Source organism: Dermacentor albipictus, chromosome 6 (assembly GCF_038994185.2).
Source record: "Dermacentor albipictus isolate Rhodes 1998 colony chromosome 6, USDA_Dalb.pri_finalv2, whole genome shotgun sequence".
Taxonomy (NCBI): Eukaryota; Metazoa; Arthropoda; class Arachnida; order Ixodida; family Ixodidae; genus Dermacentor; species Dermacentor albipictus.
The window spans coordinates 97,386,867-97,399,603 of record NC_091826.1 but is presented as its reverse complement, the minus strand read 5'-3'; the positions used below and the strand labels follow the sequence as shown (position 1 = coordinate 97,399,603).

At 44.3% G+C, this 12,737-nt stretch overlaps 1 protein-coding gene across 4 annotated transcripts in view; it reads left to right on the top strand.

Moving 5' to 3' along the window:
* Window positions 1–12,737, top strand: part of LOC135907506 (calcium-activated chloride channel regulator 1-like) — a 157,528-nt gene that overhangs the window by 99,698 nt on the left and 45,093 nt on the right. For 3 of the 4 annotated variants that reach the window (XM_070520905.1, XM_070520904.1, XM_070520907.1), the window contains 2 exons: window positions 193–504; window positions 2,549–2,767. In XM_070520905.1, coding sequence (XP_070377006.1) covers window positions 193–504; window positions 2,549–2,767 — 531 coding nt within the window. The remainder of the gene's footprint in view (window positions 1–192; window positions 505–2,548; window positions 2,768–12,737) is intronic. The other variant, XM_070520906.1, reaches the window with a different exon arrangement.

The following is a 12,737-nucleotide window of genomic DNA, read 5'->3' as shown; positions in this document are numbered from 1 at the left end:
AAAGGAACAGAAGGGTATTTCGGAGGTCAATGTTTCTTCCCAATATTACTGCATAATTTCTCATTTGATATGCAAACATAAGTGCGGACGTGTCCGTTGACTGGATTCGCCACCAACGTCCGCTCACGTAATATGCAGCAAAGGTAAGAGCTCAGTAATCAAGATCCTTCCGGTGGTACCTATCGCTTTCAGGGGCTCATCACAACCAGTGAAACTGCAAATGTTAACGCCACTGAACCAATGGTTCAACGCCAGGTTACCACGACGGCCGTTCATCATGAATTCACTCTACAAGTAGCACCATTTAAAGCAGATGCGGAACTGTCTCATCGTAAGGCGACAAACGAGCTCACAACCCTGGCTGAATCTACAGGATTGATCATCTCCCAGTCTGCTGACGGGGAGTGCTTTCCAAACGACGGATACAATCCCCAACTCGACATTGACATGGCGTTTGCGGATCCGTTCAGCCTGGACAAGAAGTACTACCTCAAGCCTATGCCTGTAAGTACGAAGTTTGAAGCGCTCAAAGAAGAATACTGGTACAGGCAGTCCAAGTTTAAGCACCCATTTAAAATCCTACTAATTTTCACCACCACAAAGTGCGTTGTCGCTGTTTGAAGAATGAACAGCAAGATATGGCTCCGGACCACCTTCTATTCACCACTTCAAATGCACGAAAAATGCACTTTTGAAACACTTACTCGACCAATTTTGCCGATATTCATTGCACTGAGGAGAGGAAGCGAAATTCTAGTCATTCTACAAAAACTGATGTCTGGCTTCACATGTTTTCAGTGCGGCCAATAATTGGCGTCTTTCAAAGCATTCGAATAGTGTTAAACATTCAAATTATTTACCTGGACCGAAAACACACATCGCGTTTGGTAAACAGCGCCGGTTAATCTCATGCGAAAATATTTCATAGTACTTTACTATTTACATGAAACAGTAACTATGATCGCGAACGTTTTCCGATAGTCCTGCTCGCAAATTAGCGGTGTAATACAAATCGGTGAGCAAGACATTATATTGGTATACTTTTGATTATCCGCATTGTCGAATAGGAACGTGCAAATTTTTCGTATTTCATGCGCTTTATTTCGGGATTGGCAAAAAACTTTTATGCAGCACGTATAGAGGATTGGAACGCTGGATCGGGTGTTCTTTACTATCGCCGACTGCTCTCTCAGTAATACTTTTGCTCTGAACATAATATGGAACGAGGTGATTAATAAGAAATAATGATTTATGCGTAATAGAATAGCATGACTTGCTGCTAGCCAGAGCAAACACAGTCACTTTGGTTATGTCCTTCTACGTGGCATTTGGGCATTTGCATATTTTTAAAATGTGGCGCAAATGAGGAGAAATTCATGGTATTTTTCATGGTTTTTTGTTGATTGTTCATAAACACTGCCATCTGTAACGCGTTTGGTCCTGAAAGCATAATAAATAAACATAAATGAATACATAGGTTATGCATATGAATCCCTAGATCATAAATATAAGACTGACACTTCGCACACTCGATAGGTGCAGGAACGCCTTGCGTTCGGTGTAGAACGCATGGAAACGCCTGCACGGAACGTTGCAGGGTGTAATTTTTATTTCTTTTAAGCATACTGCAGCCCCGTAGGAACTGTTGCCGGAGTGGGTACGTACAAAGGACAAAATGAGAGTAATATATAAATATATAAACAGAGAAAACCTATCAAAACTATACAAGTTCAGCAAAATAAATCGTGTAAACATGAGCTTTCTGTCGCTAAATGTAGACACACTGTTATCGAGAGGCACACAACGAGTAACGCCGCCTGAAAGCCTTCGAGTTCAATCGTCCGAAGAAGGAAGCTGAACATGAAGGTGTTGTTGTTTGCAGTATCAGTATAATGGAAAATGTATGGTTAATTCGAGTTCACAATTCTTTAATAAACGTTGACAAGCTGTTCGCAAGGCGATAGAAATAATTGAAGATACATTGTAATGTTTCTAAAGACTGGGTACCCAATGTTGTCCTCTGCGTTACACCGTGTCAATGGCAGTATTCATGAGCCGTCGCGAGAACATCTGAACATTTTAACATGTACATCTCCCGGAATGCCTTGTTCTCGTCACCCGCAAGAAAAAAATTATTGGGTAGTTCACTATTCCCTGAAGAAACTACTTAGCAGAAAAAAATATCAGCTACAGTACCCACCTTTAGGAGAACGCAGAAGATTATTGTGTAACTACCGAAATTAGCCATAGAAATTCATTTCTTTCCGAACGAATAATTGTTTTTTTTTTCATTATGAACCCTTACATCCTCTCGTACACGCACACTTGTATTCTAGAAAGTTTTTACCTCACGTATTTGCCCTTTTTAATTATTGTTGCTCGCTTGCTGGCATCACCGATCCCTTTGTACAGAGGGGGCTGTAGCAAGTGCTACTGTCCACCGCTCCGTTGTACCGCTTTTAGCCACCAAGTCTTCCATCTATTTGACAAATATATCTGTTTGCATCACATTGTACAGTAAGTAAACTAGCATTTATTCATTTCGCAGATTATGTACAAAACGAAGGGCTTCACCGGAACTGTCCAAGAAACATTTATTCTTGATGAAGGCCTGGGAAACAACACCATCGTTTCCATAATCCGTGAATCCGCTGGAAGTTACTCCCTCATGGCCTGGCTTGTGGACCCCATGGGAAAGAGGTGTCACAACTGTGAGGAAGTTGAAAGCGACGACAAAAAATCACTCACCATACCAAGCCCGGCAATGGTACGGCTTTACCGTAGAAACCAGTATTGATAGAATATGCGGATTACTTTTCTTCGGATATATTTTTTTTACAAGTCATCGCTCATCACTTGCCAATCGTGGTAATACTGTAGGCGCAGTGCCCTTTGGAAAGTGAATAAGTGTTGTACAGTTACTCGAAGAAGACCGATAGAAATTTTAATGTCCCATTCGAGGTTCGAGTACCATTTCAGTTCAGACATGTCTGTTTGAATTTCTTACCTAAACTAAGCTCCCAGTTTGTTTAGCGTCTCTCACACTGTTGATAGTGTAAATATGAATGCAGAACTTATGTTATACTCCACAACCCGGAAAGCTTGATATAGCTCAAGGAAGCCTAGATTTCGCTCTCGCACATGCTAACGGGAAGTTCACAGCAACACAGATTGTCAGAGTCTATCAGGTTTGAAAACGTTAGCTGTAGTGAAGAAGGGGTACGCCATAGTAGGCAACGCCGCCTGTGCTGAGAGTCCGTGTCCTGCTCCGACGGTCGGCCCAACCACCAGTGGCTAATAAACACCTTTAGAAATGATGGAGTTCGTTTCGGCCTACAGCGCTAATCCTGGAACTTCGGTCCTGTGCCCTACGCTCAATCATGCCTGAAGACACATCGCAGCAAACGCCCACTCCTCAATCCCAGTCAGGGCCTCCTCAGTCGGTCATGTGCTGCGATGTACCTCGCCACAGGGACCTTGCATTTTCAGCGGCGCGGACGAAACTGAGGCCGACAACTGGCTCACGACATATGATAGGTTAGGAGCCAACATCAAATGTGACGAGCCCACCAACCTGTGCTACGTGCCCTTCTCTCTCGCGGGTGCATCTGGCAACAACCCCGAGGCTGATCTTGCTATGCGCACTTATTCAAGACCTCTTTAGTGGCTGTGTTTGGTCGCCCTGCTGTGCGTAAACTGCGAGCAGAATCGCGTTAGCAAGAGCATGAACCGCAGCCAGGTGAATCATTTACCGGCTACATTGAAGATGTACCGGAGTTAGCAAAATCAATGCGACGATGTCGTAGTTCGTCTAAATCAAGAATGCCGTGTAGGGGATGGCGGACAATGCATAGAACATATTACTTGCCAAGAATCTTCAGTCTGTGACAGACATCGTCACTATATGCCAATGCTACGAGGAGCTACGCAGGCAGCGCTCGTTGCCACGTTGCCCGTCTTCGCTCGACGACCTCGTTGCTGGTTTGGATACCATCTCCGACCAGTCAGCGTTGTTTGATGAAATGAGCGCGTGCGTTCGGGCGGAAGTTGCACGCCAGCTCTCCTTGATGTCCTTGGCTTAGCGGCCGCATCTACAATAGCCTGCATCGCATTTTATGTATCCGCTCCGTCGCACGATCGAGCAGGAAGTCGCCGACATCTCGGCAGACCATCGCCAGCATCTTGTTCCGGCTGTTCCACTAGGGTACGCGGACATCGTTTTGCCGCCACGACAGGTCCCTGCGGCTGCACCACTCAGCTACGCTGATGTCGTCGCGAGCACCCAACTATTCCCTCCAAGTATGCTCCTCTGTTATGCCGAGTTCGTGCCTAGGACTGGTCTGCAGTACGCATGCAGTCTTGTCAGCAGCTGCCCCGCACAATGCGTTCTGTGACATGGATGGGACCTGCCCCGGTAGCGTACTTAGAATTGCCAGTACGTACAGCGGGGTGTGCCACTTGCGGTGACGACGGACCTTTGCGCGCATGCACGACTATGAACCAGTGCGGGAAAGGAAATGTGAGGATTTTACGTCATTGGAGGAGTTTCTTAGAGCACCTTATATGCGTTTGTCCTTAGGCGTGCCGGCAGAAGTCGCGGTGCGTGGCAGTGCTCAACTTAGCGTAACAAGTTGGTGGCTGGGCGTAATTATATTTATTCAATCCTCTCTTTCATTAATTGTAACAACGTGTCATTATTTCGCATTATTGGTAGCGCCTCCAGGACATGAAAGCGGCAACGGGGACACCAAAGCTATAACCAGCACTACTCCGTGAGTTGGGACTCGCCCAGTCCTCCGCGTTCTAGGGGTGTATAAGATCGGCTGTCGGTTATCGCGGACAGCCAATTCTTTATGCGAACACATCCTGGCACGCTTGGGTCTCCACGGCATTCACCCACGGACCTCACTGCTTCCAGCTTTGATACCCCCGCTAGCCCATGGGTGCCCTGGAGATCCTGCACCGCCTACTTTATTTTAACTTCAGGTACTCTCCTTAGGTCTCCATTTGCTAGGTGCAGTGCTTCAAAAGAATCCAATCTATTGTCGCGACGAAAAAAATGGAGCCGCTACTTATACAACACCAGTAAAATCTTGCCCCTTCAGACACAGCGATCATCAAGTGGGGCGTCCGAGCCCACTGCCTCACCGCACCGGCCCCCAGCGGTAGAGCCTAAACAAAGTGGACCACACTCCGCAATGCCGGCATGTCTAGGGGACAAACGACTACAATATGCGCTAAGAAAACACCTCCATAGCGCCTAGGCAGACTCATATATTCAAGGAGCAAACGCTCCCAGATATCTCTCTCGCGCCCACTCTTACTCGCGCCTGCGCACAAACGGCTGGCGATCCCTCAAATGAACGTCTCCGCCGAGTGCTGCGCCCTCCGACATTGCATCTGAGATTCAAGTTTGTATATGCTGCGACGCGGGGCTTCCGCCACAGTGAACGCGATGCAGCAGTGGGCACTGACACCCATTTGGTGATAGAAGCGCGCATCACTTGAAATGTGGTACATCCGAGGGACGTGAAAAAACTTGAAACGCTTCAAGAAACGGTTGTGCAACGTTAGGTAAGGATTGCGTGCAGGCCTTTGACAGCACCACGTCTCGCTGCCCAAAGCTGTGTCGCTCCATTTTCAACGATCTCAAGAAGGATTCATGCAGAACGTGGACACGCGCCATATCCAAAAGGAAGAAAACGGTGGCCCCATTTGATCAAGGAGCCACGAAGTAGCCGATTCCTTAGAGCGAGCTTCTTTTAAAGGTCCGGTGATGTGTGTGCTGCCGGCAACAGCCCACATCACTGCACCCAAATATGGACAGTTTTCTTTGACCTAAGACAAAAAAGGGTTATAATTAGCGAAATCTACAGGTTTCACTTGTCTAAATTATTCTTAGAACCGACAATGCTATCCTAACCAGCAATTCTAAGTATCATTTACAAATCTACCGTAGCCGTATTGCAACACATGCAGATATGTGGTCTGGCGGTACCCCTTTTATGCTACCTCTGCAATGCACCTGAATCCATCGATCATGTTTATTATCACGTTGGCAATTATTTGCTCATCGAAAACGATGTCTAGAAATTCCGCTTTGAAATCTTAAGACTGCCTTTAGGCACTAATGTTATTCTCTCCCTTGGAGCAACGGTATTAGTATACAGCCACCGGAAAGTTTGCCTAGGCATATTTCAATTTTTGTGTGACGCAAGAAGACTGGCATATTATTTGTTAGTCTCCATATTTGATTTATTTCTTCTTCATATTAGAAAATTCTAAAAGTAAAAACACATTCACAGGTAAAATATTGTTATTCAAAACCTAACCTGTTCATTTTTATGTATATCCATTACTTTATGTGTTTCAGTATTAAGTTCTTGTTACTTTTCCTGTCAAGGCAAGGCATACTTTCATATTAAACACTACATTATCGCATTCATTATTAGTTTATTTCCCATTTTACCTGACATGGTTGCTCAGTGGTCATGATAGGCAGCTGATCACGAGGTCACGGGATCGAATGCCGGCCACAGCGGCCGCATTTTGATGCAGGCGAAAACACTTGTGCGCTTCGATTTAGGTGCAGGTTAACTACCACCAGGTGGTCGAAGTTTCCGGAGTCCTCCAATACGGCTCGCCTAATAATCAGAGAGGGGTTTTGGCGCGTAGAATACAATCATTATTTTTTTTCATTTTAGATAATTCATTTATTTTCATCGTTTGCGTTAGGTATTTATTAACGAATTTATTTTATTTTTCATTCATTTTACTACCGGATTCGTCGCCTATCCCCCGTAAGAGGTTTGTGCCATTAAATGCGGCTTCATCACCGGCATCATCCCCATGTGTTCAGGCCACAGCAATAAGAACGACATGGCAAGTTTTTGTTGCACTTTAAAGTGCACATTTCCGAGAACGCTAGTACGATCAGGTAAGACTTAGCGTCGCATACGTTATGCGGAGCGCGCACTCATCCAAAATATTTCGACCGCCCGCGGAGTGACTAAGTGCATGCCACGCAGAATGAGAAGCGCGCATATATTTGCACAAGTGCGTGCATAAGCCTTCAAACCATGCTTCAAAGCATAAGCCCTTCCCCGCTGCCACGCGCCAGGCTTAGCTCTGACGCCCGATTTTTCGTGGCACAAGATTTTCTTATACCCGCTAGGCGTGAAGGAAAAGCACGTGGCCAAAACATAATCGTCTCGTCTCTTATTGGAATAAAGTGCAGAGCAAGCATGGAACTTTACTAAAACACCGAGTTTGTTACCATCTTTCAGTTACGAAAAGAAACTTACCAGTTCTGATGGCTTCAGCGCATAGCTTTACTGCAATGCAGCAAAGCATTCAATGTAATGCAGTGATGCAAGTGAGAATTTACGCGCCTACGCAGTGTAAGAGACGCGTTATTATAAAAACTGTAAACTTCCCTTGGCCACGCTTCTAGCCTTTATTATCCCAGGTGCTCGTCTGATGCTTCCAAGCTGAATCGCAAAGTGAGTCGCAGTGAAGGAAGGAGAGAATTTGCGCGCGTACTAAGTGTATGCAACATCTTATAAAACAGGAAACGCCACTTGGCCACGGTTGTAGTCTATATTATTATCTCAGATGCGCACCTTAGGCCTCCGTCTTCCTATACAATTCCTCTACAATTTCAGCGCAATAGCTAGAGGTATAGGGGAGAAGATTCTTAAAGCACATTCACCATCTTGAAATGCCCGAAAGCCCTCCCTTTCGCCTAAGAAAAACAAGAACAATACCTACCGCATCACAAATGATGCAAACTTTCGTCTATAAAATGTAAGCGGAAACAAAAGCTTACATTCAGAAATCATCGCTCATCTTGTGTATATACGAACATGTCTAGGTTTTTTTTTGGCATTGTATAGATACAATTTTTTGAAACCAATGCTTATTCGAACCAGGCATATAATCTGAAAAAAGTGCAGTAGATTCTGTAATGCTTTTGGATGCGAGCTCAAGCAGAAACACTTGAACGACATCTGGTACGCTAACGAAAGACCTCAGAGAAACCACCTGACAAAACAAAGCAAGTGGGGAGGTTATCCGCTTGATGACCGTTTAATGGTTCTGCACTTGCTATTATAACTTGGAGATCATTCAACTAGCCTAGGAGAAACAGTGTGCTGACTGGGAAGCACTTTTTAATTAGCTCTTAATTCTCGAGACATGCTTAAATAATCTTGAGTTCATTATTTGTGCGTGCAGTAGTGGGGTAATTGCAAATGCTTTTATCGAAACCTGTAACGTTGCAGAGCGTCGTCCTCACGAGCAACAGTAGACTTGCACGTTGTTATTTTGCCATCAAGCCTGTTTGATGATTTACAGCATAAAAGGACGTATACAGAGACATACAAGAAGAAACGCATTTCATGATGGTGAATGTGCTTCAGAAAACTTCTCCACAAATACTCATGTGCACAGCGTTGACATTCTATACCAAGCGAAAAGAAAAATAGCGGCAGTCTGAGGCCTCAAGTGGGCCTCTGAGATAATAATAGACTACAGCCATGCCAAGTGGGGTTCCCAGTTTTTATAACAAATTCTCCCTTTGCTTCACTGCACCACACCCTAGCTTCAGCGTGGGGGCCTCAAGTGAGCACCTCCGATAACAATAAAGGCTAGAAACGTGACCGAGTGAGGTTTAACGTTATTATAATAACACGTTGCTAACACTGCGTATGCGCGCAAATTCTCACTATTTTCGCTGCAATACACTGAATGCTTTGCCGCATTATACTGTTCCTGTGTGATGAAGCCATTAGAAGTTACCATTTTCGTTTAACTTTTCCTAAAAATCGAAGCAAGCTCGGTGTTTTATTAGTTTCCAGCTTGGTCTACGTTTTATTCCAATAAGAGACGAGACCATTACGTTTTGGCCGCGCGCTTTTCCTTCACGCATAGCGTGTATAAGAAAATCATATGCCACGAAGAATCAGGGGTCAGAGTTAAGCCCCGCGCGCGGCAGCTGGAAAGTGCTTATAGGTTGAAGCATTCATTAAGGGCTTATGGACGCACATTTGCAAATATATGCGCGCTTCTCATTCCGCGTGGCATGCATTTAGTCACACTGGGTGGCGTCGAAATATTTTGGACAAGTGCGTGATCCGCCTAACGTTGCGGCATTAAGTATTATCTGATCGTACTACTGTTCTCGGAACAATGCACTCTGGACTGCAAAACGCCGGCCCGGCTTGTTTCTTGCTTTGTACGTTGCGCTTTACCAGTTCTAGAACCAAAACTTACCGTGTCGTGCTTACTGCTTTGGCCTCAGCACATGGCTGCACGATCATGCCGCCGGCGTCTTCTTCCTTGTCGATATGGCGCGTGTCCAAGTTCCGCAAGAATGCGTTTTCAGCGTCGTTGTAAAAGGAGCGACGCGGATTTCGGCAGCGAAGCGTGGTGTTGTCAAAGGCTCACAGGCCTGCATATGTTGTCGTCTCCCTGACAGTGCTGCTCACTTTACTCTCAAGCGTAACACTATCCTGATGCACTTAGTGACTAAGTACTCGAATGCATGTATCTTGTTCTTCGGTGTTTTCAACTATGCAAAATTTGACTGGTTTCCTGTGCAACTACGTTCAAACCGAGCGGGTGCTAAGGATTTTCTTGACGTTTGCTTTAACTTTACCTTAATGCAATTAGTAACTAAACCAACATGCGTAAGATAAGCTAATGAGAACATTTTAGATCTTATACTAACCAGTCATCCCGAAGATCTGTCAACCATTAACTACCTCCGCGAAATCAGTGATCATAAAGTAATCCCTGCCACCTACACTTAATACCCAGCTTACGCCGTTCTTACGAAAGGGTCATCCGCCGCTATGACAAAGGCAATTAGGCTGCAATAAGTCAAGAAGTACACAACATTTATGAAATATTTGAATCAAGTTTGCATTTGCGCTTTGTGGAAAACAACTGGTCTCCCTTCAGAATAAACTTAACGCCCTAGCAGAGAAGTACGTTGCAACTATAACCGTTCGCACTTACCGACATCAGCCATGGTTTAACAAAACGCTTAAAACTTTCGGAAACACAAAGAAACGTCTTTTTCGGTTTAAAAGAATGAAATCAAACCCCGATGTCTGGGAAAGATACTACGAATTTGGACGTGTCTACTTGGACACTATCCACAGACATGAACACTCGTTTTATGATACCGACCTTCACCACATGATAACTGATAAGCCGAAAAACTTTTGGCCCATCATTAATCCCCACACACCCAGTACCATCAGCATCCCAAACCCAATGGGTGATCCTTTATCAAACGCTGACTGCGCTAACGTTTGTAACACAACTTTTTCTTCAGTTTTCACCATGTAATCCAATACGCGCATTCAATGCATTTCTGCTCCTCCCATGTTGTAACTTTGACAGGCCCAGACAAAGTTACTTCAAAACTCCTAAAAACACTAAGATCATTTCTGTTTCATTTTTAACCTTGCTGTTTTCCCAGTCATTACCAACAGGTAACCTACCCATCGAATTGAAAATGGGCAAGGTTGTTCCGGTGTACAAATCAGGTAATAGGAACTCGCCTCTAAACTACTGCCTGATTTCCATAACAAGCCTCCCTTGCAAAATAATGGAACATGTCATTTTATCACAATTAATGTACTTTATTAACTCAAACAATTTTTTTTTCATAACAGCACGGTTTGCGCAAGACATTTTTTTGTGAAACCCAGTTGGACGTCTTTCTTCATGATGTGCATTCAAACCTCGATACTAATACACAGACCGACGCAATTGTCCCCAATTTCGCAAAAACATTTGTCAAAGTAGCTCATCAACGCCTGCTTCTAAAACTTTCACAGCTGAATATCCACCCTAACATAATAAGATAGATAAAAGGATTTGCTACTAATCGCTGTCAGTTTGCGCCAATAAATAATAGTACTTCTAACCCGCTTCCTGTAACATCAGGCGTTCAACAGGGCTCTGTGGTAGGGCCCCTCCTGTTGCTCATATATGTTAACGATCTACCGCCTAATGTCTCAAGTCACATCCGCGTATTTTCTGATGATTGTGTACCATAACTAACATCACCGCACCATAACTAACATCAGTGACCAAGTATTGCTTCAGAACGACCTGAACAATATTCAAAATTGGTGTGATGACTGGCTAATGCTACTAAGTCCTTCTAACTGCAAAGCAATGTCAGTAACCCACCGTCGAAATCCCCTCGTATTCTCTAATGCAATAGAAAAAAACCGTATTGAACAAGGTAAATCTTTCCAATACTTAGGAATTCCTCTTTCTCACGACCTTGACAGGTGTTCACATGTGAATAACGTTATAACATTTGCTAACAGAAAGCTCAGTTTTTTTTAACACTACTCACAAAAAGCCCCTCCCCACGTAAAACCATTAGCATATAAATCGTTCATCAGACGTAAACTTGAATACGCTTCTGACATCTAGTGCTCGTGTGAAATTTATTAACGCCCTTGAAGCCATACAGAATCGCGCAGCTTGGTTCATTCACTCAGCATGCTTTTGCATCAGCGCATCATCCTTAAAAGCAGACTCCCGTTTACCAACTCTTTCATATCACTGAGCACATGCTGGTGGTCGAGTTGGTTATGCATCATTACAAAAGAAGGCGCCAAACAAAACAACAGACGAAGAAAAGAGACACAAGACAACCACGTACGCGCACTAATGACTGAGTGTTTGATTTTTTGACAAAGGAATATACAGCTGCTGTCAAGGATCAAAACAAAAAATGAAACAGCGCCGTCATCTACATCGCACAAGGAAGCCACGATAAAGAATAACTTCTGAGCGCCAATGCCAAGGTGCACCAGTTCCTTTGTCGAAAGAGAAACTGAGGCTTCACTGATACAATCATCACCACGCTTCTTGATCTCAAGCGCTTCCAATATATCTCCCTTGTCAGTTGGTCATCAGCTGTGTTCAAAACACAGGTTCTATCAAAATCTGGAATGCACTTGTGAGCCTTACAATGCGCACTTATATGACCGGAGAGCTGGTTTTCCATCTTATATCGACGCTTATGCAATCTGTCATTCAGACATCTGCCCAGGTGGCCTACACATGATGAACCACACGACAAGGGAACCGAACAAAACTAGTTTCCTTAGACATCCGACATGTTTCTGCCAATGTTTCTTGCGCACACCTGTTTATTTTGAGTTTTATTTTCAGTATTTCATCATTTTTTTTTCAGTTTAAAACAGCCTTGCATCGTCTAATCCTGACTCACGAGCTTCCTGATGATAACTGTTTCAGATTTTTAGGTCTAGTGTTCACTTTCTCATCGTGTCTTGTGTGCTGGCAGTTCAAGTCAAGGGCTAGCAAGCCCATCCACTCAAAAATGATATAAAGAGGCTTCATTCATTCATGTCTAACCAATGCACTCAACAAGTCATGTGTGCATCGGCTGCTAAGCAGTTTTCGTTGTCAGGTCAGCCGCCTCAAAGGGGCAAGTTATCCTCACCATGTGATTGTATCTGTTGGAGAAAAATGCTCAGACAGCTCAAGCAACCTAACGTTGTAAACCAGGGTCGAGCACGCCCTTCTGAAACCAGGTGTGCTATCATTCCATATGTTCACGGCATATCTCACCATCTAAAAGAAGTAGGCAAACGAGCCGGTGTTCGGGTTTCATTTTCCGCTCCGAAAAGTCTTGGTTTGATGTGTGCCAAGGTGAAAGCAGGACATCGGGAAATTAACTG